General features: G+C 48.8%; 1 protein-coding gene across 1 annotated transcript in view; it reads left to right on the plus strand.

Annotated features, from left to right (window-relative positions):
* chsy1 (chondroitin sulfate synthase 1) overlaps positions 1-17900 on the plus strand; it is a 105816-nt gene extending 87916 nt beyond the window's left edge. The window contains exon 3 of the mRNA XM_042319048.1: positions 15105-17900. Within this exon, the coding sequence (XP_042174982.1) occupies positions 15105-16700 (1596 nt within the window). The 3' untranslated portion in view covers positions 16701-17900. The remainder of the gene's footprint in view (positions 1-15104) is intronic.
* The last annotated feature ends 5617 nt before the right edge of the window (positions 17901-23517 follow it).

The following is a 23517-nucleotide window of genomic DNA, read 5'->3' on the forward strand; positions in this document are numbered from 1 at the left end:
TATAGTTAGCTCGCTAACGATAGCTACTGAAACAGATTTTTGACTTTTTTCTATGTTTTTGGGGAAGAACATTGTTTTCATCTATGAGCTAGCTAGCTTTTTTTATGACCAGAACTGTAGGTGCGCGAGACAACTTTACCAGCATCATAGCATACGTATCGATGAATCGTTGTGACATATGAAATACGAGTGATTAGTGTAATCAATGTGTAATAACTATGTAAAAAATGTATTAACTCGTTACATTTTTTGACGTGCAGTGATATTCAGGTCCTGATTGGGCAATAAGCTTATTTGACATGTCAAATAGTGTTATTTAACCTGTATCTTTTTTGACACGCAAAAACCCAAACAGGTTTTACATAGAAATCCTGGTTGAGAATGAAACAACTGATCAACGAAACCACAGCAAGTAAGTGAAAGAAATAGGTTTTATTATGTTTTACTGGTAATGGGGACATACCTAAATGCCAACAAAATAACTTATTGGTGTATGTGTGACCTTTATTTAACTAGCCATGTCAGTTAAGAACAAATTCTTATTTACAATGAAGTCCTACACCGACCAAACCCGGACGATGCTGGGCCAATTATGTGCCACCCTATGGGACTCCCAATAACGGCCGGATGTGATACAGCCTGGATTCGAAAAGGGGACTGTAGTGACGCCTCTTGCACTGAGATGCAGTGCCTTAGACCGCTGCGTCCATGTGTGTGTGTTAACTATTTAACTGTACTAGAATGCTTAAAAGGCTGTCAAAATTGTAAATAGCGGTTTATCAGTATTGGGTTTTTGGCAAGGAAAATATCGGATATTGGTATCGGCCACAAATGCCATATCACTACTCTGTACTGTCTTTTCGGCCCAAATGGCACCCTATTCCTTATGTAGTGCACTACTTTTAACAAGGGCCATATGGTGCCATTTGGAACACAGCCACTGCATGTTGGCTTGTGGTATGTTTTATTCAAATGAGCCTCTCTTTCCTCTCTCCTCCTGGTCCAACTCAGGACCTCTCCTCTCTTCCTGGTTCAACCCAGAGCCACTCCCTTCTCTCTTTTCTTCCTCTGCTGACTCTGCATATTGTTAGTTATTGAAGGGAGAAAACTACTGACGAGAGATAATAACTAAATGGTTAGTGGAGTGTTACTGAGTACCTCTGAAGCTACAGCTAGGAAATGAAGCCACACCGCTAGAGGAATCCAGCTAGTTGTTCATCTTATCGTCTGTGTGTCTCAGATGTGTTGTAGTTGAAGGAAACATGGTTGAATTAATTGTTGGCAAACCAGAAAGCGCTAATGGCTGAAAAGCAGATGTTTAAATCTGTCGATGACTGGAACAGTAGTCGACCACAACATGTGTGCAATATACACCAGAAACACTCTCTCTTTAGGCTCATAAAAATATTTAGACTCTAGACTAAACCCGGAGTAGAATCTTCAGATGAGATTCTTTGATGTCTCTGATTCGATGAGCAGTTGAGGAAATCTGTTGTCTGTGACATCTGTGGGATCGCAGTTCTTTGGGATTTGGGGGTTTTGTCTCTCCCAGCTGAGAATGCAGATGCACTAAACCAATAGTGTTGGAGTCAATTCAATTCCAACTCACAGAAATGCACTCTGGGCAGTGTTCCGTGTATGAATCAAATTTCAAATAATTTCCTACAGAGATGCGAAAGGGCGTTGATCCAACTGCTGTCCAGCATTCTTTTCTATAGCTACAGCCATAGAGTTGGATAGGAGGCTCACTTGGCCCAAATCCCGTCATGGAAGCAGCCATTGCAGAGAGAGGCTCTGTCATCTTTATGGCTACAGCCCACTGCATTCACCATCCAGTATGCTGTCTCCAGTATGCTGTCTCCAGTATGCTGTCTCTATACATCAAAGATCTATTGATCTTTAGACTGTCTCTTTCAGCTTGTCTAATAATAGCCAATGGCTGCTGCTGCATGACAATACGTCTGGTGTCACAATGAAGTCATCTGGCTGTGTCCCAAATGGCACCCTATTCCCTATATGACCGTGGCTCTGTTAAGAAGTAGTGCACTATATATGGAATAAGGTGCCATTTGGGACACGTACACTAAATTAATCTGGTGTCACAATGCTGCTGAAGGGTACACATCCGTATCCCTTCAGAGACTCAATTTCATGGCTATTGTGAGGCTGCCATAGGTGTGAGGAGAGGGGTGGCTATTGTGAGGCTGCCATAGGTGTGAGGAGAGGATAGGCGGACAGGGAAATCACTTTGGACAGACCACACGTGTGCCACCGAGCACAAAGAGGCCAGCTACGCCTGCATAATTAGACCCTCTCCGCTGCGGGCCATGCAAAGCTACTTTCCTTCTGTCACGGATTAAACATAACCGGTGCCTCTCCTCTTCTCCTCCTTCTACCCTCCCTCCTCCTCTCCTCTGTCCTGTACTGCCTGGAACTCCTCTCCTCTGTCCTGTGTTCTTCTGCCTGGGACTCCTCCCCTCCTTTCCTCTCCTCTGTCCTGTGTTCTTCTGCCTGGGACTCCTCCCCTCCTTTCCTCTCCTCTGTCCTGTGTTCTACTGCCTGGGACTCCTCTCCTCCTTTCCTCTCCTCTGTCCTGTGTTCTACTGCCTGGGACTCCTCTCCTCCTTTCCTCTCCTCTGTCCTGTGTTCTACTGCCTGGGACTCCTCTCCTCCCTCCTTCCTCCTCCTCTGTCCTGTGTTCTACTGCCTGGGACTCCTCTCCTCCTTTCCTCTCCTCTGTCCTGTGTTCTACTGCCTGGGACTCCTCTCCTCCTTTCCTCTCCTCTGTCCTGTGTTCTACTGCCTGGGACTCCTCTCCTTTCTTCTCCTTCCTCTCCTCTGTCCTGTGTTCTACTGCCTGGGACTCCTCTCCTCCTTTCCTCTCCTCTGTCCTGTGTTCTACTGCCTGGGACTCCTCTCCTCCTTTCTGTCCTCCTCTGTCCTGTGTTCTGTCCTGCCTGGGACTCCCTCCTCCTTTCCTCTCCTCTGTCCTGTGTTCTACTGCCTGGGACTCCCCCTCCTCTCCTCTGTCCTGTGTTCTACTGCCTGGGACTCCTCTCCTCTGTCCTGTGTTCTCTCTCCTGGTTCTCCTGCCTGGGACTCCCTCCTTTCCTCCCTCTGTCCTGTGTTCTACTGCCTGGGACTCCTGCCTGGGACCTCCTTTCCTTTCTCTCTCCTCTGTCCTGTGTTCTTCTGCCTGGGACTCCCTCCTCCTTTCCTCTCCTCTGTCCTGTGTTCTACTGCCTGGGACTCCTCTCCTCCTTTCCTCTCCTCTGTCCTGTGTTCTTCTGCCTGGGACTCCTCCCCTCCTTTCCTCTCCTCTGTCCTGTGTTCTTCTGCCTGGGACTCCTCTCCTCTGTCCTGTGTTCTACTGCCTGGGACTCCTCTCCTCCTTTCCTCTCCTCTGTCCTGTGTTCTTCTGCCTGGGCCTGGGACTCCTCTCCTCCTTTCCTCTCCTCTGTCCTGTGTTCTTCTGCCTGGGTTCTTCTGCCTCCTCCCCTCCTTTCCTCTCCTCTGTCCTGTGTTCTTCTGCCCTCCTCTCCTCTGTCCTGTGTTCTACTGCCTGGGACTCCTCTCCTCCTTTCCTCTCCTCTATCCTGTGTTCTTCTGCCTGGGACTCCTCTCCTCCTTTCCTCTCCTCTGTCCTGTGTTCTACTGCCTGGGACTCCTCTCCTCCTTTCCTCTCCTCTGTCCTGTGTTCTTCTGCCTGGGACTCCTCTCCTGTCCTGTTCTTCTGCCTGGGAACTCCTCTCCTCTGTCCTGTGTTCTACTGCCTGGGACTCCTCTCCTCCTTTCCTCTCCTCTATCCTGTGTTCTTCTGCCTGGGACTCCTCTCCTCCTTTCCTCTCCTCTGTCCTGTGTTCTTCTGCCTGGGACTCCTCTCCTCCTTTCCTCTCCTCTGTCCTGTGTTCTCTGCCTGGGACTCCTCTCCTCCTTTCCTCTCCTCTGTCCTGTGTTCTACTGCCTGGGACTCCTCTCCTCCTTTCCTCTCCTCTGTCCTGTGTTCTTCTGCCTGGGACTCCTCCCCTCCTTTCCTCTCCTCTGTCCTGTGTTCTTCTGCCCTGGGACTGCCTGGGACTCCTCCTCCTTTCCTCTCCTCTGTCCTGTGTTCTTCTGCCTGGGACTCCTCTCCTCCTCCTCTCCTCTGTCCTGTGTTCTTCTGCCTGGGACTCCTCTCCTCCTTTCCTCTCCTCTGTCCTGTGTTCTTCTGCCTGGGACTCCTCTCCTCCTTTCCTCTCCTCTGTCCTGTGTTCCTCTGGGACTCCTCTCCTCCTTTCCTCTCCTCTGTCCTGTGTTCTACTGCCTGGGACTCCTCTCCTCTGTCCTGTGTTCCTGCCTGGGACTCCTCTCCTCCTGTCCTGTGTTCTACTGCCTGGGACTCCTCTCCTCCTTTCCTCTCCTCTGTCCTGTGTTCTACTGCCTGGGACTCCTCTCCTCCCCCTCCTCTCTCCTCTGTCCTGTGTTCTACTGCCTGGGACTCCTCTCCTCTGTCCTGTGTTCTACTGCCTGGGACTCCTCCTCCTTTCCTCTCCTCTGTCCTGTGTTCTTCTACTGCCTGGGACTCCTCCTCCTCCTTTCCTCTCCTCTGTCCTGTGTTCTTCTGCCTGGGACTTTCCTCTCCTCTGTCCTGTGTTCTACTGCCTGGGACTCCTCTCCTCCTTTCCTCTCCTCTGTCCTGTGTTCTTCTGCCTGGGACTCCTCTCCTCCTTTCCTCTCCTCTGTCCTGTGTTCTTCTGCCTGGGACTCCTCTCCTCCTTTCCTCTCCTCTGTCCTGTGTTCTTCTGCCTGGGACTCCTCTCCTCCTTTCCTCTCCTCTGTCCTGTGTTCTACTGCCTGGGACTCCCTCTCCCTCCCTTTCCTCTCCTCTGTCCTGTGTTCTTCTGCCTGGGACTCCTCTCCTCCTTTCCTCTCCTCTGTCCTGTGTTCTTCTGCCTGGGACTCCTCCCCTCCTTTCCTCTCCTCTGTCCTGTGTTCTTCTGCCTGGGACTCCTCTCCTCCTTTCCTCTCCTCTGTCCTGTGTTCTTCTGCCTGGGACTCCTCTCCTCCTTTCCTCTCCTCTGTCCTGTGTTCTTCTGCCTGGGACTCCTCCCCTCCTTTCCTCTCCTCTGTCCTGTGTTCTTCTGCCTGGGACTCCTCTCCTCCTTTCCTCTCCTCTGTCCTGTGTTCTTCTGCCTGGGACTCCTCTCCTCCTTTCCTCTCCTCTGTCCTGTGTTCTTCTGCCTGGGACTCCTCTCCTCCTTTCCTCTCCTCTGTCCTGTGTTCTTCTGCCTGGGACTCCTCTCCTCCTTTCCTCTCCTCTGTCCTGTGTTCTACTGCCTGGGACTCCTCTCCTCCTTTCCTCTCCTCTGTCCTGTGTTCTCTCTGCCTGGGACTCCTCTCCTCCTTTCCTCTCCCTCTGTCCTGTGTTCTTCTGCCTGGGACTCCTCTCCTCCTTTCCTCTCCTCTGTCCTGTGTTCTTCTGCCTGGGACTCCTCTCCTCCTTTCCTCTCCTCTGTCCTGTGTTCTCTGCCTGGGACTCCTCTCCTCCTTTCCTCTCCTCTGTCCTGTGTTCTTCTGCCTGGGACTCCTCTCCTCCTTTCCTCTCCTCTGTCCTGTGTTCTTCTGCCTGGGACTCCTCTCCTCCTTTCCCTCCTCTGTCCTGTGTTCCTCTGTCCTGTGTTCTTCTGCCTGGGACTCCTCCCTCCTTTCCTCTCCTCTGTCCTGTGTTCTTCTGCCTGGGACTCCTCTCCTCCTTTCCTCTCCTCTGTCCTGTGTTCTACTGCCTGGGACTCCTCTCCTCCTTTCCTCTCCTCTGTCCTGTGTTCTTCTGCCTGGGACTCCTCCCTCCTTTCCTCTCCTCTGTCCTGTGTTCTTCTGCCTGGGACTCCTCTCCTCTGTCCTGTGTTCTTCTGCCTGGGACTCCTCTCCTCCTTTCCTCTCCTCTATCCTGTGTTCTTCTGCCTGGGACTCCTCTCCTCCTTTCCTCTCCTCTGTCCTGTGTTCTTCTGCCTGGGACTCCTCTCCTCTGTCCTGTGTTCTACTCTGGGACTCCTCTCCTCCTGCCTGGGACTCCTCTCCTCCTTTCCTCTCCTCTGTCCTGTGTTCTACTGCCTGGGACTCCTCTCCTCTGTCCTGTGTTCTACTGCCTGGGACTCCTCTCCTCCTTTCCTCTCCTCTGTCCTGTGTTCTTCTGCCTGGGACTCCTCTCCTCTGTCCTGTGTTCTACTGCCTGGAACTCCTCTCCTCTGTCCTGTGTTCTACTGCCTGGAACTCCTCTCCTCTGTCCTGTGTTCTACTGCCTGGGACTCCTCTCCTCCTTTCCTCTCCTCTGTCCTGTGTTCTACTGCCTGGGACTCCTCTCCTCCTTTCCTCTCCTCTGTCCTGCCTGGGTTCTCCTCTCTGCCTGGGACTCCTCTCCTCCTTTCCTCTCCTCTGTCCTGTGTTCTACTGCCTGGGACTCCTCTCCTCCTTTCCTCTCCTCTGTCCTGTGTTCTACTGCCTGGGACTCCTCTCCTCCTTTCCTCTCCTCTGTCCTGTGTTTCTGCCTGGGACTCCTCTCCTCCTTTCCTCTCCTCTGTTCTGGGACTCCTCCCTCCTTTCCTCTCCTCTGTCCTGTGTTTCTGCCTGGGACTCCTCTCCTCCTCCTCTTCTCTCCTCTGTCCTGTGTTCTTCTGCCTGGGACTCCTCTCCTCCTTTCCTCTCCTCTGTCCTGTGTTCTACTGCCTGGGACTCCTCTCCTCCTTTCCTCTCCTCTGTCCTGTGTTCTACTGCCTGGGAACTCCTCCTTTCCTCTCCCTCTGTCCTGTGTTCTCTCCTCCTGTGTTCTGGAACTCCTCTCCTCTGTCCTGTGTTCTACTGCCTGGAACTCCTCTCCTCTGTCCTGTGTTCTACTGCCTGGGACTCCTCTCCTCCTTTCCTCTCCTCTGTCCTGTGTTCTACTGCCTGGGACTCCTCTCCTCTGTCCTGTGTTCTACTGCCTGGAACTCCTCTCCTCTGTCCTGTGTTCTACTGCCTGGGACTCCTCTCCTCTCTTTCCTCTCCTCTGTCCTGTGTTCTACTGCCTGGGACTCCTCTCCTCCTTTCTCTCTCCTCTGTCCCTGTTTCTGCCTACTGCCTGGAACTCCTCTCCTCTGTCCTGTGTTCTACTGCCTGGGACTCCTCTCCTCCTTTCCTCTCCTCTGTCCTGTTCTTCTGCCTGGGACTCCTCTCCTCCTTCTCCCTGGGATCTACTGCCTGGGACTCCTCCTCCTTTCCTCTCCTCTGTCCTGTGTTCTACTGCCTGGGACTCCTCTCCTCCTTTCCTCTCCTCTGTCCTGTGTTCTAGCTGCCTGGGACTCCTCTCCTCCTTTCCTCTCCTCTGTCCTGTGTTCTACTGCCTGGGACTCCTGTGTTCCTGGACCTTTCCTCTCCTCTGTCCTGTGTTCTACTGCCTGGGACTTTCCTCTCCTCTCCTGTGTTCACTGCCTGTCCTGTTCTGTTCAGAAACCCTGCCTGGGACTCCTCTCCTCCTTTCCTCTCCTCTGTCCTGTGTTCTACTGCCTGGAACTCCTTTCCTCTCCTCTGTCCTGTGTTCTACTGCCTGAGACTCCTCTCCTTGTCCCCTTTTGTTCATCTATCCACCCTACTATGGTCCCGATCGCCACTCCTCTTTTTTACCCTTCTGCCCATTTTCTTTACTCTTACTCTTTACCCTTTACTCTTGTCAGCTCCCCTCTCTCTCCCTCTCCCCTCTGGCTGGTCAGCTCCCCTCTCTCTCCCTCTCCCCTCTGGCTGGTCAGCTCCCCCTCTCTCCCCTCCCCTCTGGCTGGTCAGCTCCCTCTCTCCCCTCTCCCTCTCCCCTCTGGCTGGTCAGCTACCCCTCTCTCCCTCTCCCCTCTGGCTGGTCAGCTCCCCTCTCTCTCCCTCTCCCTCTCTCTCCCTCTCCCCTCTGGCTGGTCAGCTCCCCTTCTCCCTCTCCCCTCTGGCTGGTCAGCTCCCCTGCCCTCTCTCCCTCTGGCAGCCCTCCTCTGCCCTCTCCCCTCTGGCTGGTCAGCTAGACCCTCTCCCCTCTGGCTGGTCAGCTCCCCCTCTCTCCCTCCCCTCTGGCTGGTCAGCTCCCCTCTCCCCTCTGGCTGGTCAGCTCCCCTCTAGGTTCTCCCCTCCCTCTCCTCTCCCCTCTGGCTGGTCAGCTCTGGCTGGTCCCCCTCTCTCCCTCTTCCTCTGGCTCTCCCTCCCTCTCCCTCTCTCCCCTCTCCCTCTGGCTCTCCCCTCTCTCTCCCCTCCCCTCTGGCTGGTCAGCTCCCCTCTCCCCTCTCCCTCTGGCTCACTGCCCTGTGGGATTCAACTGGCTCCCCTCTCTCTCCCTCTCCCTCTCTCTCCCTCTCCCCTCTGGCTGGTCAGCTCCCCTCTCTCTCTCCCTCTCCCCTCTGGCTGGTCAGCTCCACTCTAGTTGTAGGTAGGGCAGCTGAAGGATGGTAGCTATCTATCTGCAGCAGGGGTGTGTGTTGACAGCGAGAGCCGGTAATGTCACTGGACCATAATCAAATCAATATCAAATCAAATTTATTTATATAGCCCTTCGTACATCAGCTGATATCTCAAAGTGCTGTACAGAAACCCAGCCTAAAACCCCAAACAGCAAGCAATGCAGGTGTAGAACGGCCACTAGCACGGTGGCTAGGAAAAACTAGGAAAAAAACCTAGGAAGAAACCTAGAGAGGAACCAGGGCTAGTGGGGTGGCCAGTCCTCTTCTGGCTGTGCCGGGTGGAGATTATAACAGAACATGGCCAAGATGTTCATAAATGACCAGCATGGTCGAATAATAATAAGGCAGAACAGTTGAAACTAATCGAACATTGCACCTCTGAGCTGAAATATACCAGAACTGGCCACCTAGAATTAAGCACCATTTAGACACAGATACACGCAAGCTGTCTCTCTCACATGCACACACAACAGACACACACACATGCACACACAACAGACACACACACATGCACACACAACAGACACACACACATGCACACACAACAGACATACACACACACATGCACACACAACAGACAGACACACACACATGCACACATAACATACACACACACATTCACACACAAATCATAGAACCATAAAAGTCATCAATAAAACAGCAGTACATAAAGCCTTTTTATTGTACTTTTAAAGATCAGCAGGTCTGGTGCTGCTTTATCATGGGCCAGAGATGTGTGGCTCGTCCCAGACTGTACCAAACCTGTCACACTGGTGGCAGCAATAGACTGGGTTACGGCCCTGTGGGATTCAACTGGTGGCAGCAATAGACTAGGTTACTGCCCTGTGGGATTCAACTGGTGGCAGCAATAGACTAGGTTACTGCCCTGTGGGATTCAACTGGTGGCAGCAATAGACTAGGTTACGGCCCTGTGGGATTCAACTGGTGGCAGCAATAGACTAGGTTACGGCCCTGTGGGATTCAACTGGTGGCAGCAATAGACTAGGTTACTGCCCTGTGGGATTCAACTGGTGGCAGCAATAGACTAGGTTACTGCCCTGTGGGATTCAACTGGTGGCAGCAATAGACTAGGTTACTGCCCTGTGGGATTCAACTGGTGGCAGCAATAGACTAGGTTACTGCCCTGTGGGATTCAACTGGTGGCAGCAATAGACTAGGTTACTGCCCTGTGGGATTCAACTGGTGGCAGCAATAGACTAGGTTACTGCCCTGTGGGATTCAACTGGTGGCAGCAATAGACTAGGTTACTGCCCTGTGGGATTCAACTGGTGGCAGCAATAGACTAGGTTACTGCCCTGTGGGATTCAACTGGTGGCAGCAATAGACTAGGTTACTGCCCTGTGGGATTCAACTGGTGGCAGCAATAGACTAGGTTACTGCCCTGTGGGATTCAACTGGTGGCAGCAATAGACTAGGTTACTGCCCTGTGGGATTCAACTGGTGGCAGCAATAGACTAGGTTACTGCCCTGTGGGATTCAACTGGTGGCAGCAATAGACTAGGTTACTGCCCTGTGGGATTCAACTGGTGGCAGCAATAGACTAGGTTACGGCCCTGTGGGATTCAACTGGTGGCAGCAATAGACTAGGTTACTGCCCTGTGGGATTCAACTGGTGGCAGCAATAGACTAGGTTACTGCCCTGTGGGATTCAACTGGTGGCAGCAATAGACTAGGTTACTGCCCTGTGGGATTCAACTGGTGGCAGCAGTAGACTAGGTTACTGCCCTGTGGGATTCAACTGGTGGCAGCAATAGACTAGGTTACGGCCCTGTGGGATTCAACTGGTGGCAGCAATAGACTAGGTTACTGCCCTGTGGGATTCAACTGGTGGCAGCAATAGACTAGGTTACTGCCCTGTGGGATTCAACTGGTGGCAGACAGGTTAGCCCTGTGGGAGGTTACTGGCCCTGTGGGATTCAACTGGTGGCAGCAATAGACTAGGTTACTGCCCTGTGGGATTCAACTGGTGGCAGCAGTAGACTAGGTTACGGCCCTGTGGGATTCAACTGGTGGCAGCAATAGACTAGGTTACGGCCCTGTGGGATTCAACTGGTGGCAGCAATAGACTAGGTTATGGCCCTGTGGGATTCTCTGACTGCTTCCGTAATGACACCCTATTCCCTACATTCCCTGTCCCCCCAACTAATGCTAATGACCTAATAATACCTGCATGTTGCCTAGGGCCTGAGTTTTTCCAGTCACATTCCTGCCCCTGATGGTTGCTGATCAGAGGAGCATATATTTCCCTCTGAGTTGCATTCCAACAGCCTTTGACATTCAACAGCTGAGAAGTTTTCTGTACGCCAACCTGGCTCTATTCTCACCCTTTAATGGTGATTTCAGACAACTTGTCCCTTGTAATATTCGTTATGAATAGATGGTGTCTGCCGTTGGTGTTTCCCTTGGCCATGCTGTATGTTCATCACAGATTGACTGGCGTTCAGTTTACGCACGACTCCAGAGGAAGCCTACGCTAGCCAGCGCTAGCCCCGACATGAGCCAGACTGGAACCGTCCCTTACCCAGCCAGTGTCCTAAATGGCACACTATTCCCTATGCAGCTCACTACTTTTGACCGGGGTCCCATATGGTTCTGGTCAAAAGTAATGCACTACATGGGGATAGGGTGCCATTTTGGACACCGCCCCAGAGTGCATATCTACTCACATTACTTTGCCGGGTTCTGCCGTCCAGACGTAATGTGTTGATTTAGGCCCAAGTAGCGCGGTCCAAGGAAGACAATTGTATCAACTTATTTGTTCAGGGGGGATATTTAGTCCCGCTGCGATAGTGTTGTCCTCTTGTAATGGACTTGACAGCACTGTTTGTTTTCCCTCTGCTTTGTTTGGAGTGGCGTCCATCTTGACTTTATGGAGGCTAGGAGATAAAGAGTTAGCAGGGAGGGAAGATGAGATGGTGGCATGACTCATTCTACATTTACAACACTGAGCATCTTAATGTGTCCAGATATGATACAACACTGAGCTGTCATCTTAATGTGTCCAGATATGTTACAACACTGAGCTGTCATCTTAATGTGTCCAGATATGATACAACACTGAGCTGTCATCTTAATGTGTCCAGATATGATACAACACTGAGCTGTCATCTTAATGTGTCCAGATATGATACAACACTGAGCTGTCATCTTAATGTGTCCAGATATGATACAACACTGAGCTGTCATCTTAATGTGTCCAGATATGATACAACACTGAGCTGTCATCTTAATGTGTCCAGATATGATACAACACTGAGCTGTCATCTTAATGTCCAGATATGATACAACACTGCTGTCATCCTTAATGTGTCCAGATATGATACAACACTGAGCTGTCATCTTAATGTGTCCAGATATGATACAACACTGAGCTGTCATCTTAATGTGTCCAGATATGATACAACACTGAGCTGTCATCTTAATGTGTCCAGATATGTTACAACACTGAGCTGTCATCTTAATGTGTCCAGATATGATACAACACTGAGCTGTCATCTTAATGTGTCCAGATATGTTACAACACTGAGCTGTCATCTTAATGTGTCCAGATATGTTACAACACTGAGCTGTCATCTTAATGTGTCCAGATATGATACAACACTGAGCTGTCATCTTAATGTGTCCAGATATGATACAACACTGAGCTGTCATCTTAATGTGTCCAGATATGATACAACACTGAGCTGTCATCTTAATGTGTCCAGATATGATACAACACTGAGCAGTATACAACACTGAGCTGTCATCTTAATGTGTCCAGATATGATACAACACTGAGCTGTCATCTTAATGTGTCCAGATATGATACAACACTGAGCTGTCATCTTGATGTGTCAGATATGATACAACACTGAGCTGTCATCTTAATGTGTCCAGATATGATACAACACTGAGCTGTCATCTTAATGTGTCCAGATATGATACAACACTGAGAGTCATCTTCCAGATGTGTCATCTTAATGTGTCCAGATATGATACAGCTGTCATCACTGAGCTGTCATCTTAATGTGTCCAGATATGATACAACACTGAGCTGTCATCTTAATGTGTCCAGATATGATACAACACTGAGCTGTCATCTTAATGTGTCCAGATATGATACAACACTGAGCTGTCATCTTAATGTGTCCAGATATGATACAACACTGAGCTGTCATCTTAATGTGTCCAGATATGATCTCCTCCTGATTAAGTGCCTGAAGGGACAGTTGTATATTGGGGAACCTTTTGTCTTCTGTTCCCGAGCCGTCTATTCCGATGCCTCTGCTCTTCCACCAGTTGTTGTGATTACAACAGATTACTACAATCAGACCTGGGTTCTGATTTGATGTATTTCAAATGCTTTTAGTGTTTGATCTAGCTTGGCTGGAGTGCCAGATGGGCTGGGTTTGCACCATTCCATTGGTTACATGTGAACTCAATCAAGCACAGATTTTTGAAGCGTTTGAACACAGAAGGTCTGAATAGAATGGGTTGTTAAAACCTGGCATAAAACACATGGTATGATTTTCAGCGCTTAGTTCCTGTCCATCACTAAGCTTGGGGTTCTCCACCTTCTTCACAAAGGCTCTGCTTGATGTGATTGTGTGTGACACAAGACTTAAAACTCACAGCGATAATTTACCACTTATATTTTTCTTCCTTTTATTTCTTAATGAGCCATTCAGGGTGATTAGATGAACGTGTGCTGATGTGAGGATTGTGAGCAGTGTGGTATGGAGGCTTAATGAATGTGAAAAATCATTCTAATGAGTCTTAACTGCTGAAGGAGACATGGAAGACAAAAGTCAGGTCATTAGAGGTGGTAATGATGGGGAAGCCATGGGAGAGAGGGAAGTAAACATCCTGACTGGCTGACTGGCTGCAGTGCTGATGTCTACTGCCTCACAGCTGGGCACTCAGAACAATCTGACTTGGCCTACCTGCTGGGGTACGTCTCAGTACTCTGAAGTGGCTCCTTCTAATCTTCCTCCTTTCATTTGGCCACCTCTCAGAGCAGAAGAGATCTTCATTTGGCTACCTCTCAGAGCAAAGGAGAAGAGATCTTCATTTGGCCACCTCTCAGAACAAAGGAGAGGAGATCTTCATTTGGCCACCTCTCAGAACAAAGGAGAAGAGATCTTCATTTGGCCACCTCTCTGAACAAAGGAGAGGAGATCTTCATTTGGCCACCTCTCTGAACAAAGGAGAGGAGATCTTCATTTGGCCACCTCTCAGAACAAAGGAGAGGAGATCTTCATTTGGCCACCTCTCAGAGCAAAGGAGAGGAGATCTTAATTTGGCCACCTCTCTGAACAAAGGAGAAGAGATCTTCATTTGGCCACCTCTCAGAACAAAGGAGAGCAGATCTTCATTTGGCCACCTCTCAGAGCAAAGGAGAAGAGATCCTCTCCATGTCACTGACTTCTCCAATGTATGGAAGGAGATGATGGGAAGGAGAGATGAAGAGGAAGCCACTTTATAATATAAAGATGCACCCGCTGGTTTGGTGTCCAAAGCGGACTATTTGCCAGTCACTTCTCAGAACCAGTGAAACATGGACACGTGTAGGGGTTGAGTACTGCAACAATCTTTTTCCTAGATCTTATTTTATATGCTCATTAAATAAATGTGTGTAAGGCTGCCATGCGATAGCCCCCTTGATTCTGATGTAATAGCCTACCTGACCCCTCACACTCTAAAGCTTGGGGTTTGCTCAAGATTTCCATTGATCAGACTGCTTGATTTTATGGTTGGCCACGTTCCAACTCCTCCTAGGTGCAGGAAGGCAGGGGCAGAGCCCATGGAAAAGCAAAGAGACTTATTCAGTGAGTTCTTGTGACCAGCCGTACTTACACTAGTTAGGTATCGCTTTTATAAAACTATCAGGCCTGGCCTCTATACCGATCCTGTCCGATTCTGTGTATTGCCTTTCCCCCAGGGGACTGGGTTTGTGGCTGCATTCCAGAGCCGTCCTTCTCAAAATTGGAGGCCTTTTTCTGAGCGGTGTCTGTCTTTCGCAAATAGACCTCTGAGGACTCCCTTCATTGGATTGGTCAACAACACAGACCCTTCCTTCTTGGCCACGCTTGAGTCGCTGCCAATAGGGGCCTCAGCAGCTGTCCCACAGTTTACTCACACGGCCCCCTGTGATTGGGGGAACATTAGGTTTGTAAAGCCTCAACAGGTTTGCAGTAAACACTCATGGAACCGTCGAGGCTTACCCACTCCCTGGTCAATATTTGAGGGCTCTGTAAGCTCGGAGCTCACCTCCAGAAGGCATTCCTTGAGCCTGTTCTAATTTGCACTTTGCATTAGCAGCAGGACGTCTGATAAAAATAACATCTCTGTGGGGCTGCAGGAGTTTACATTCATATAGACATCCACCTTAATAAATCCCCAGTGGAGCAGTATATAAGTACAGGCAGCGGAGAGGGGTCAACAGGGGTCAACTGGGATCAAGCTGTGTTGTGCAACTTGTTTTTTGCTATTTTCACATTTTAGAGGGCAGAATGTTTTCTGTCCTAGAGCGCGCTCTATGTGTTGTGCTTTTGTACACTCCCACACAGGGCCTAGTCTATATAATGCATGTGTTCTATTGTGCCATATTGTGTTTATTGATGTAACCTCAGCCGTTGTCTCCCTCTCTTCTCTCCGCAGATGCAGCAGCTGTTCTACGAGAACTACGAGCCCAACAAGAAGGGATACATCCGCGACCTCCACAATAGCAAGATCCACCGGGCCATCACCCTGCACCCCAACAAGAACCCGCCCTACCAGTACCGCCTGCACAGCTACATGCTCAGCCGCAAGATCGCCCAGCTCCGCCACCGCACCGTCCAGCTCCACCGTGAGATCGTGCAGATGTGCCGCTACGGGGCGGCCGAGCCCAGCCGAGAGGACCTGCAGCTGGGCATGCCTCCATCCTTCATGAGGTTCCACCCTCGGCTCCGCGAGGAGGTCCTGGAGTGGGAGTTCCTGACGGGCAAGTACCTGTTCTCCTCGTCTGACGGCCAACCCCCCCGCCGGGGAATGGACTCCTCCCAGCATCTGGCCCTGGATGACATCATCATGCAGGTGATGGAGATGATTAACGCCAATGCCAAGACGCGGGGACGAGTGATCGACTTCAAGGAGATCCAGTACGGCTACAGGCGGGTCAACCCCATGTACGGGGCGGAGTACGTGCTGGACCTGTTGCTCCTCTACAAGAAGCACAAAGGGAAGACCATGACGGTGCCGGTGAGGAGACATGCCTACCTCCAGCAGACCTTCAGCCAGATCCAGTTCAGAGAGGAAGAGGAGATGGACGACAAGGCTCTCGCCAGCAGCATCAACCAGGACTCTGACTCCCTGTCCTTCCTCTCCAACTCCCTCAAGATGTTCGTGCCCTTCAAGCTGTCCAGCTCTAGCCAGGACCAGAAGGAGCCAAAGGAGCCTAAGGTCAACATACTGGTGCCGCTATCCGGACGCTACGACATCTTTGTCCGCTTCATGACCAATTTAGAACGGGTGTGCCTGATCCCCAACCAGAACGTCAAGCTGCTCATCCTCCTCTTCAGCACCGACAACAACACAGAGCGGGTCAAGCAGGTGGAACTGATGAGGGAGTACCACATCAAGTACCCCCGTGCCGAGATGGAGATCCAGCCCGTGTCGGGCTCCTTCTCCCGGGCCTTGGCTCTGGAGGTGGGCTCGGCCCACTTCTCCAACGACTCGCTGCTCTTCTATTGCGACGTGGACCTGCTTTTCACAACCGACTTCCTCAAGAGGTGCCGGAGTAACACGGTCCTGGGGGAGCAGACCTACTTCCCTATCATCTTCAGTCAGTACGACCCCAAGGTGGTTTACGCCGGTAAGGTGCCCAGTGAGAACCACTATGTGTTCACCGCCAAGACGGGTCTGTGGCGTCACTACGGCTTCGGCATTGTCTGTGTTTACAAGGGCGACCTGGTCGGGGCCGGGGGCTTCGACACCTCCATCCAAGGGTGGGGTTTGGAGGACGTGGACCTCTTTAACAAGTTTGTCCAATCAGGGATCCGGTTGTTCCGGAGCACGGACCCGGGGATCATACACGTTCACCATCCAGTAGTGTGCGACCCCAACCTGGAGCCCAACCAGTACAAGATGTGCCTGGGCTCCAAAGCCTCGTCGCACGGCTCGACACAGCAGCTGGCTGAACTGTGGCTCGAGAAGAACGACCACGGCTTCCGGAAGGTCGGGAGCTCAAATAACGAATCCCTCAGGACAGCGTGAGAAAGCACTCTGGCCAGGACTGACAAAAGCAGTATGTGGAGTCCCCCAGGCCTGGGTGTCTTTCCTGGGGAGTCCCCCAGGCCTGGGTGTCTTTCCTGGGGAGTCCCCCAGGCCTGGGTGTCTTTCACTCTTCCCATTTGTCTTAGCAGCATTTTTAACTACCTAATTTATTTTTTACAGAAACAAAAAAGACTTGGATATATTTTGGAAATCTGCTTTTTTAAAAGAAAACACGTGAACGTTGAACTGACTGAGACAAACGTGACTGTAGGAGATGTTTTCATTAATAGTGAAAAATAAAGCATCTCGATGAGGAATATTCCTTTGGATGAACCTACCATAACTCTGGACGCAAGAACAACGTGCTCTGATGTCTTATTCTACCAGTCTAGTAATAAAGACCATTCTGTGTTATTTCTACAGTAACCTTGTCTCCAGGTTGTTGCACATATAAGCCTGGGATTTCAACAATTCAAAGTTTGCCTTAGTGGGAGTGACCATAGAATTCTATGGCAGTGACCTACTGAGTCAAGTACCTGTCATCATTTCATTTGAGCAAATCACACGACTGTGAGGCGTGTTATGGGAGATGATTGGTTGGTAGATTAAGCCAATGCGCCAGGAGTTTCTCACAGTCATTCTGTATTGACTAACGAAGGCCAAGTTTGATGCGTTGGTCCACCAGACTCTTCCCATTTGGGCGAAAGTGTCTGGGAACTACATGATCTATAAAGAGAGTATGGGGGGATGTGGTGATATTCGGGGTTATATTATGTGTACCTCAGTGATGTGCATGTACAAGCTCTTTAAAAGGTGTAGCGTTTGTCTTGTGCGTGGAGAAGATGGGTGTTGTCATCTTCACAGACCAGCAGTGCTCTAAATGGAACTGTACTCTTGATTGTGAATGTTTACAGCAGGTTGATATGAACAAACATTTCATCATTGAAGAAGGTTGACTTAGATGAAAAGCAATTTGAATTAAGACTAAAGGACCATTTTGATTCCTTTTGATTTGTTTATAGTACAGAATAACACTGTTGTTTTTTTCAATTGATTTTAGATTTTCTTTTTATTTACTTCTGTGAACACAACTGCTGGATTTAATATCTGCAATTCATCCTCCGCTGTCTAATTTATTGAATTTGCAGTCTCCATTCTGTGTTACCTGACTGTTGGAATATGTATATTAGGAAAATTGTATACCCATCTGTTGTTGGATTGTTGTTTTTCCATTTTCTTTTTGTTTCTCTCTCAAACTCATCTGATTACCAAAGAGTTTTTGCACAGTGTTGTTTAGGTGTTGTGTGTCATGTTGTTTTCTAGGAGGTGCAGGCACAAACATGACATGTACCGTAGATGAAGAGGTATAGTGAGTGAGGAAGCACCACCTTCCTGGCTCCAGCTCTTTGCTCTCATGAGGAATCTAAGGCCTATATCAAACTAGTCATCCAGATTTAGGAACAAAGGAAGGGGAAGGTCAGGGAATGCTGTGCTCCTTCATAGAACTGAAAGGAATTCCAAATCATTTTAGAACCCTTGGAGTGAATTCCAGAACCTTCTCAGCACCCATTGGTACAATGAATTAGAATAGAACTCTTAGAATGAAATCTGATTTTATACTGAACAAAAATATAAATGCAACAATTTCAAAGATTTTACTGAGTTACAATTCATATGAAGAAATCAGTCAATTTAAATTAATTAATGAATCTACGGATTTCACATGACTGGGAATACAGATCTGTTGGTCAAAGAAATGGGCCTCACAATGGTCCTCAGGATCTCGCCACGGTATTTCTGTGCATTCAAATTGCCATCGATAAAATGCAATTGTGCTTGTTGTCCGTAGCTTATGCCTGTCCATACCATAATCCCATCGCCACCATGGGGCACTCTGTTCATAATGTTGACATCAGCAAACCGCTCACACACATGATGCCATACAAGTGGTCTGCGGTTGTGAGGCCGGTTTGCGTACTGACAAATTCTCTAAAATGATGTTGGAGTCGGCTTATGGCAACAGTCAGCATGCCAACTGCATGTTCCCCAAAACTTGGGATATCTGTGGCATTGTGTTGTGTGACAAAACTGCACATTTTAGAGTGGCCTTTTATTGTCCCCTGCACAAGGTACACATGTGTAATGATCTTGCTGTTTAATCAGCTTCTTGACATGCCACACCTGTCAGGTGGATGGATTATCTGGAAAAGGAGAAATGCTCACTAACAGGGAAGTAACCTTTTTGTGAATATGGAACATTTCTGGGATCTTTTATTTCAGTCCATGAAACATGGAACCAACACTTTACATGTTGTGTTTCTATTTCTGTTCAGTGTAGAACTGAGAATGAATTATAATTCTATGAATTATCTGGTCCCTGTCCATATAGCTGTCTATTTAGGAGAATGTCTTCTGTGCAGCAGCACTCCCCTGGTTTAAAGGTCTCCTCTACTCCACACAGTCTTTAAGCCCAAGAGAAGACGGGGTCAGCTACACTTGGAGCAGGAGGGACCACTGTGCTCTATCATAATAGTCTTGGTTTTCTGGGGATTTTTAATATTTCTGTTGTTCATTCAGCCCTGTCCAACTGGGAAAGGTTTTATATTTAAGAAATAAAATGAAAAATGTTTATCAAAAATGCTTTTGTTGTGGTGGTGTACTTGTTTTAGATAGGCATTCATTGACCAGGTGGCCATTTTAAATGATGACCGTTGCATTTTACAGCCAAGGCATGTCAAGACATAACAATAGTAGTACTAACTTTGGTGATGACTGTCAAAGCTTGAATGTGACAAATTACAGTAGGATCCATAATTGTACCCTGGTCCCAGATCTGTATATTCTATCATGTCAACTCCTTGACAATGAGTTGGCATGATGGCATAAACTGATCTGGGACCAGGCTACCATAAATGGGCCTGGACAAGAGATTTGCTCAGCATACGTGTTTGCTTGACATATGAATACTCATATGATAACCCCGGTGTATTAAATTTCCAGCCTGGCGTCATAACATCATGGCCACCTAATCATCTCTTGCCTCCTAATAACCCTCCTCTTCATTATGAAAGCTGGTGACTGGCATGCTTTCTGGGGCCAAATAGCTCCCGTGCATCGCCCAGGTGGGGGCAGCACGTTAATAGTGGATGGGGAGACTTTTGCTCCTGCTTTGAGCACATCTAGAAAAGCAACATAATCAAATCTATTATTTTTGTATTATTATTATTTAGGAGTAAATGTATTATCAAAATGTACTGTATGTTCTCATGGACAGAAGTGCCCTGGAGTGAGGCTGCCTGGAGGAGACTAGAGTTTGTTTTCTGAATCTCCTCCGAGAGACAACTGAAACCAGGACATTATTAAGCCTATGTTCCAAATGGAACTCTATTTCCTACATAGTGCACTACTTTTGACAAGAGCTCTATGTACAATGGTCAGAAGTAGTGCACTACATATGGAGTAGGGTACCATTTGGGATGCAGGACAACTGATGAATCATGGCTGTAGCTGATCTCCTAGGCCTAGCTCTATGAAGCATGTGGTGAGCTTTAATAGAACGCAGCCATATGGCATCCTGTGTCTTCTAGAAGTCAGAGAGGAGAGACCCAGTCTCAGGCCGTTCAGATACACACTGTGCTCTGCCCTATTCACAAATCTCCCTCTCAGAAATATAGCTTTTCTAAGGTGGCAAGTGATGTTTTTTACTCTTTCCAGATGTTTGCTAGACCAGTAGCTATATGGTGCCAGGTAGCCTAGTGGTTTAAGAGTGTTTGCCCAGTAACGGGAAGGTCGCTGGTTCAAATCCCAGAGCTGGCAAGGTGGGGGAAAAAATGTGCTGTTCTGCACTTGAGCAAGACAGTTAACCCCCAGCAACAATCTCTCCCCGGGCGCCGATTAAGGCAGAGGGGTTGGGCTAAATGTGGAAGACATATTTCATTTGAATGCATTTTATTTAGCTAGGCAAGTCAGTTAAGAACAAATTCTTATTTACAATGACTGCCTAAGAACAGTGGGTTAACTGCCTTGTTCAAGGGCAGAACAATAGATTTTTACCTTGTCAGCTCCGGTATTCGATCTAGCAACCTTTGGCGACTGGCCCAATGTTCTAACCAATAGGCTACCTGCCGCCCCAATTATTTGAGTTATTCAGTTGTAAATCAAATCAAATCAAATTTATTTATATAGCCCTTCGTACATCAGCTGATATCTCAAAGTGCTGTACAGAAACCCAGCCTAAAACCCCAAACAGCAAGCAATGCAGGTGTAGAAGCACGGTGGCTAGGAAAAACTCCCTAGAAAGGCCAAAACCTAGGAAGAAACCTAGAGAGGAACCAGGCTATGAGGGGTGGCCAGTCCTCTTCTGGCTGTGCCGGGTGGAGATTATAACAGAACATGGCCAAGATGTTCAAATGTTCATAAATGACCAGCATGGTCGAATAATAATAAGGCAGAACAGTTGAAACTGGAGCAGCAGCACAGTCAGGTGGAAGTTGAAACTGGAGCAGCAGCATGGCCAGGTGGACTGGGGACAGCAAGGAGTCATCATGTCAGGTAGTCCTGGGGCATGGTCCTAGGGCTCAGGTCAGTTGAAACTGGAACAGCAGCATGGCCAGGTGGACTGGGGACAGCAAGGAGTCATCATGTCAGGTAGTCCTGGAGCTCAGGTCCTAGGGCTCAGGTCCTCCGAGAGAGAGAAAGAAAGAGAGAAGGAGAGAATTAGAGAACGCACACTTAGATTCACACAGGACACCGAATAGGACAGGAGAAGTACTCCAGATATAACAAACTGACCCCAGCCCCCGACACATAAACTACTGCAGCATAAATACTGGAGGCTGAGACAGGAGGGGTCAGGAGACACTGTGGCCCCATCCGAGGTCACCCCCGGACAGGGCCAAACAGGAAGGATATAACCCCACCCACTTTGCCAAAGCACAGCCCCCACACCACTAGAGGGATATCTTCAACCACCAACTTACCATCCTGAGACAAGGCTGAGTATAGCCCACAAAGATCTCCGCCACGGCACAACCCAAGGGGGGGGCGCCAACCCAGACAGGATGACCACAACAGTGAATCACAACTGTACAACTGACTAGGTTAGGTATGCTTTATTTCTTTGAAGGAGTCATGGAGTTATGTTACTTCTGGTACAGGTATCCATACCTGGGTTCAAATGGTACCTTGGGCATTTGCTTCAGCCTGTCTGGAGTGCCTGATGGGTGGGGCTTTGCTCTTTTGGGACTATTCCATTGGTTCCATTTCAGGTAAGCAACGATCTCAAATACTGTTTGGGGTGGATGACAAATGCTGTGACTGTGTGTCTGTCTGTGAAGGTCTATGAGAATGCCTGTTTGTAGACATTGTGTGTGTGTGTGTGTCATCTGTTCATGTGTGACTGCATAAGCCTGAGACATGTCTGACACTCTTTTGTCCCCTTCCCCCATTCCCAGTCTGTGTCTTTATGGTCCCAGAGCAGACACAATATGGGGATATTGACTTATCCTGCTATTTGCATGAGGCCCGGTTTCACTGAGCCTGGTAGGAGCTTCCTGTGGCCCTATAGCAGCCTGTTCCAAATGCACCTATTGCCTTTGTAGTGCACTAATTTTTAACCAGTGCCCATAAATAGGGGATAGGGGGCTTTTTTGGATACAGACAGAGTCTCTGGTAACACTAGCCGATTAGCTAGGCTGAAATTCAATCAAACCCGCCATAACAATATCTACCTAGTGTTTTGTTTACAAACTGGACACACACTTGTTATTCTGAAAGGTGAAAACATATATCCAAGGGGAGTCTACTGTACCTACCTGTTAGTTGTTTAAAACAGTACTCAAGACCAATAGCTAATGACCTCTCTTATGTCACCATCATGACATCCTTTGTAAGCTCTTTCTCTATTGAGAAAGGTCTTCTGACCTCAATGCCATTTGGTTCAATTAGGTTAAAAAAAGCCTCATCAAATTAATTGCCCAGATCAAATGCCACCCTAACTGGCCAAGAATACTGCTGGAGAATGTCTTCTCTGCTCCTGTTCTCCATAACGCACCACTGCAGGGCCAGCAGCAGCAACGATCTGCATCAGCAAAAGATTCTGCCAGCACACCTCCCCCTCTCTACCATGTCTCTGACTGTTATCAACTGTTTCTGCACAAAAGAAGAAAACAAAAAACAACCCGTCAACAAGGGGGATGGATTGTTGTGCAATATTTATCCTCTGGGCAGATGAAACGTTTCGTTGGAATCGCTCCATCTCAGAAGGGTTCCAATTCAATCTTCCTCCCCACCCGTTTGTTGGTTCGGTTCTTTCTGGCCTGGCTCCATCTGGTTTTGATTAGGGCAGTAATGGCCGTCTCTGCCGTTCCCTCAGGGCGAGATGAACTGAAAACAATTTTGAATGGCTTCCTGCAAGGATCTGGATGTGTTTGGGGGCTATTGTTGAAATGGCAAAGGTGCCTTAAGCTGTATTCCAAATGACACCCTATGCCCTTAGTTCACCACTACAATAGGGCTGTGGTTTAAATGTGCCCTATATAGGGAATAAGGTGCCCGTGACAGGTCATGGGGTTTAACACTGTCTGGGTATTGGGCATAGGCAATGACTCAAAGGTAAAGGTACAGGAGATAGGAGCGCAATGCAAACAACAAGGCTTTTATTGAGAAAAGCTAATTAAACCCTGGCTCTTTCAGAGCTGTACAAGGTTCAGACTAAACTCATATCCCTTTCATACACATACCTCAAATGTACCATGCCTGATAGTTTTACACCAGCTCTGAGGTATATCTGAAAGGGGTTGGGGGTAAAAAAAAACAT

This window comes from Oncorhynchus tshawytscha, unplaced genomic scaffold (assembly GCF_018296145.1).
Source record: "Oncorhynchus tshawytscha isolate Ot180627B unplaced genomic scaffold, Otsh_v2.0 Un_contig_57_pilon_pilon, whole genome shotgun sequence".
Lineage (NCBI taxonomy): Eukaryota > Metazoa > Chordata > Actinopteri > Salmoniformes > Salmonidae > Oncorhynchus > Oncorhynchus tshawytscha.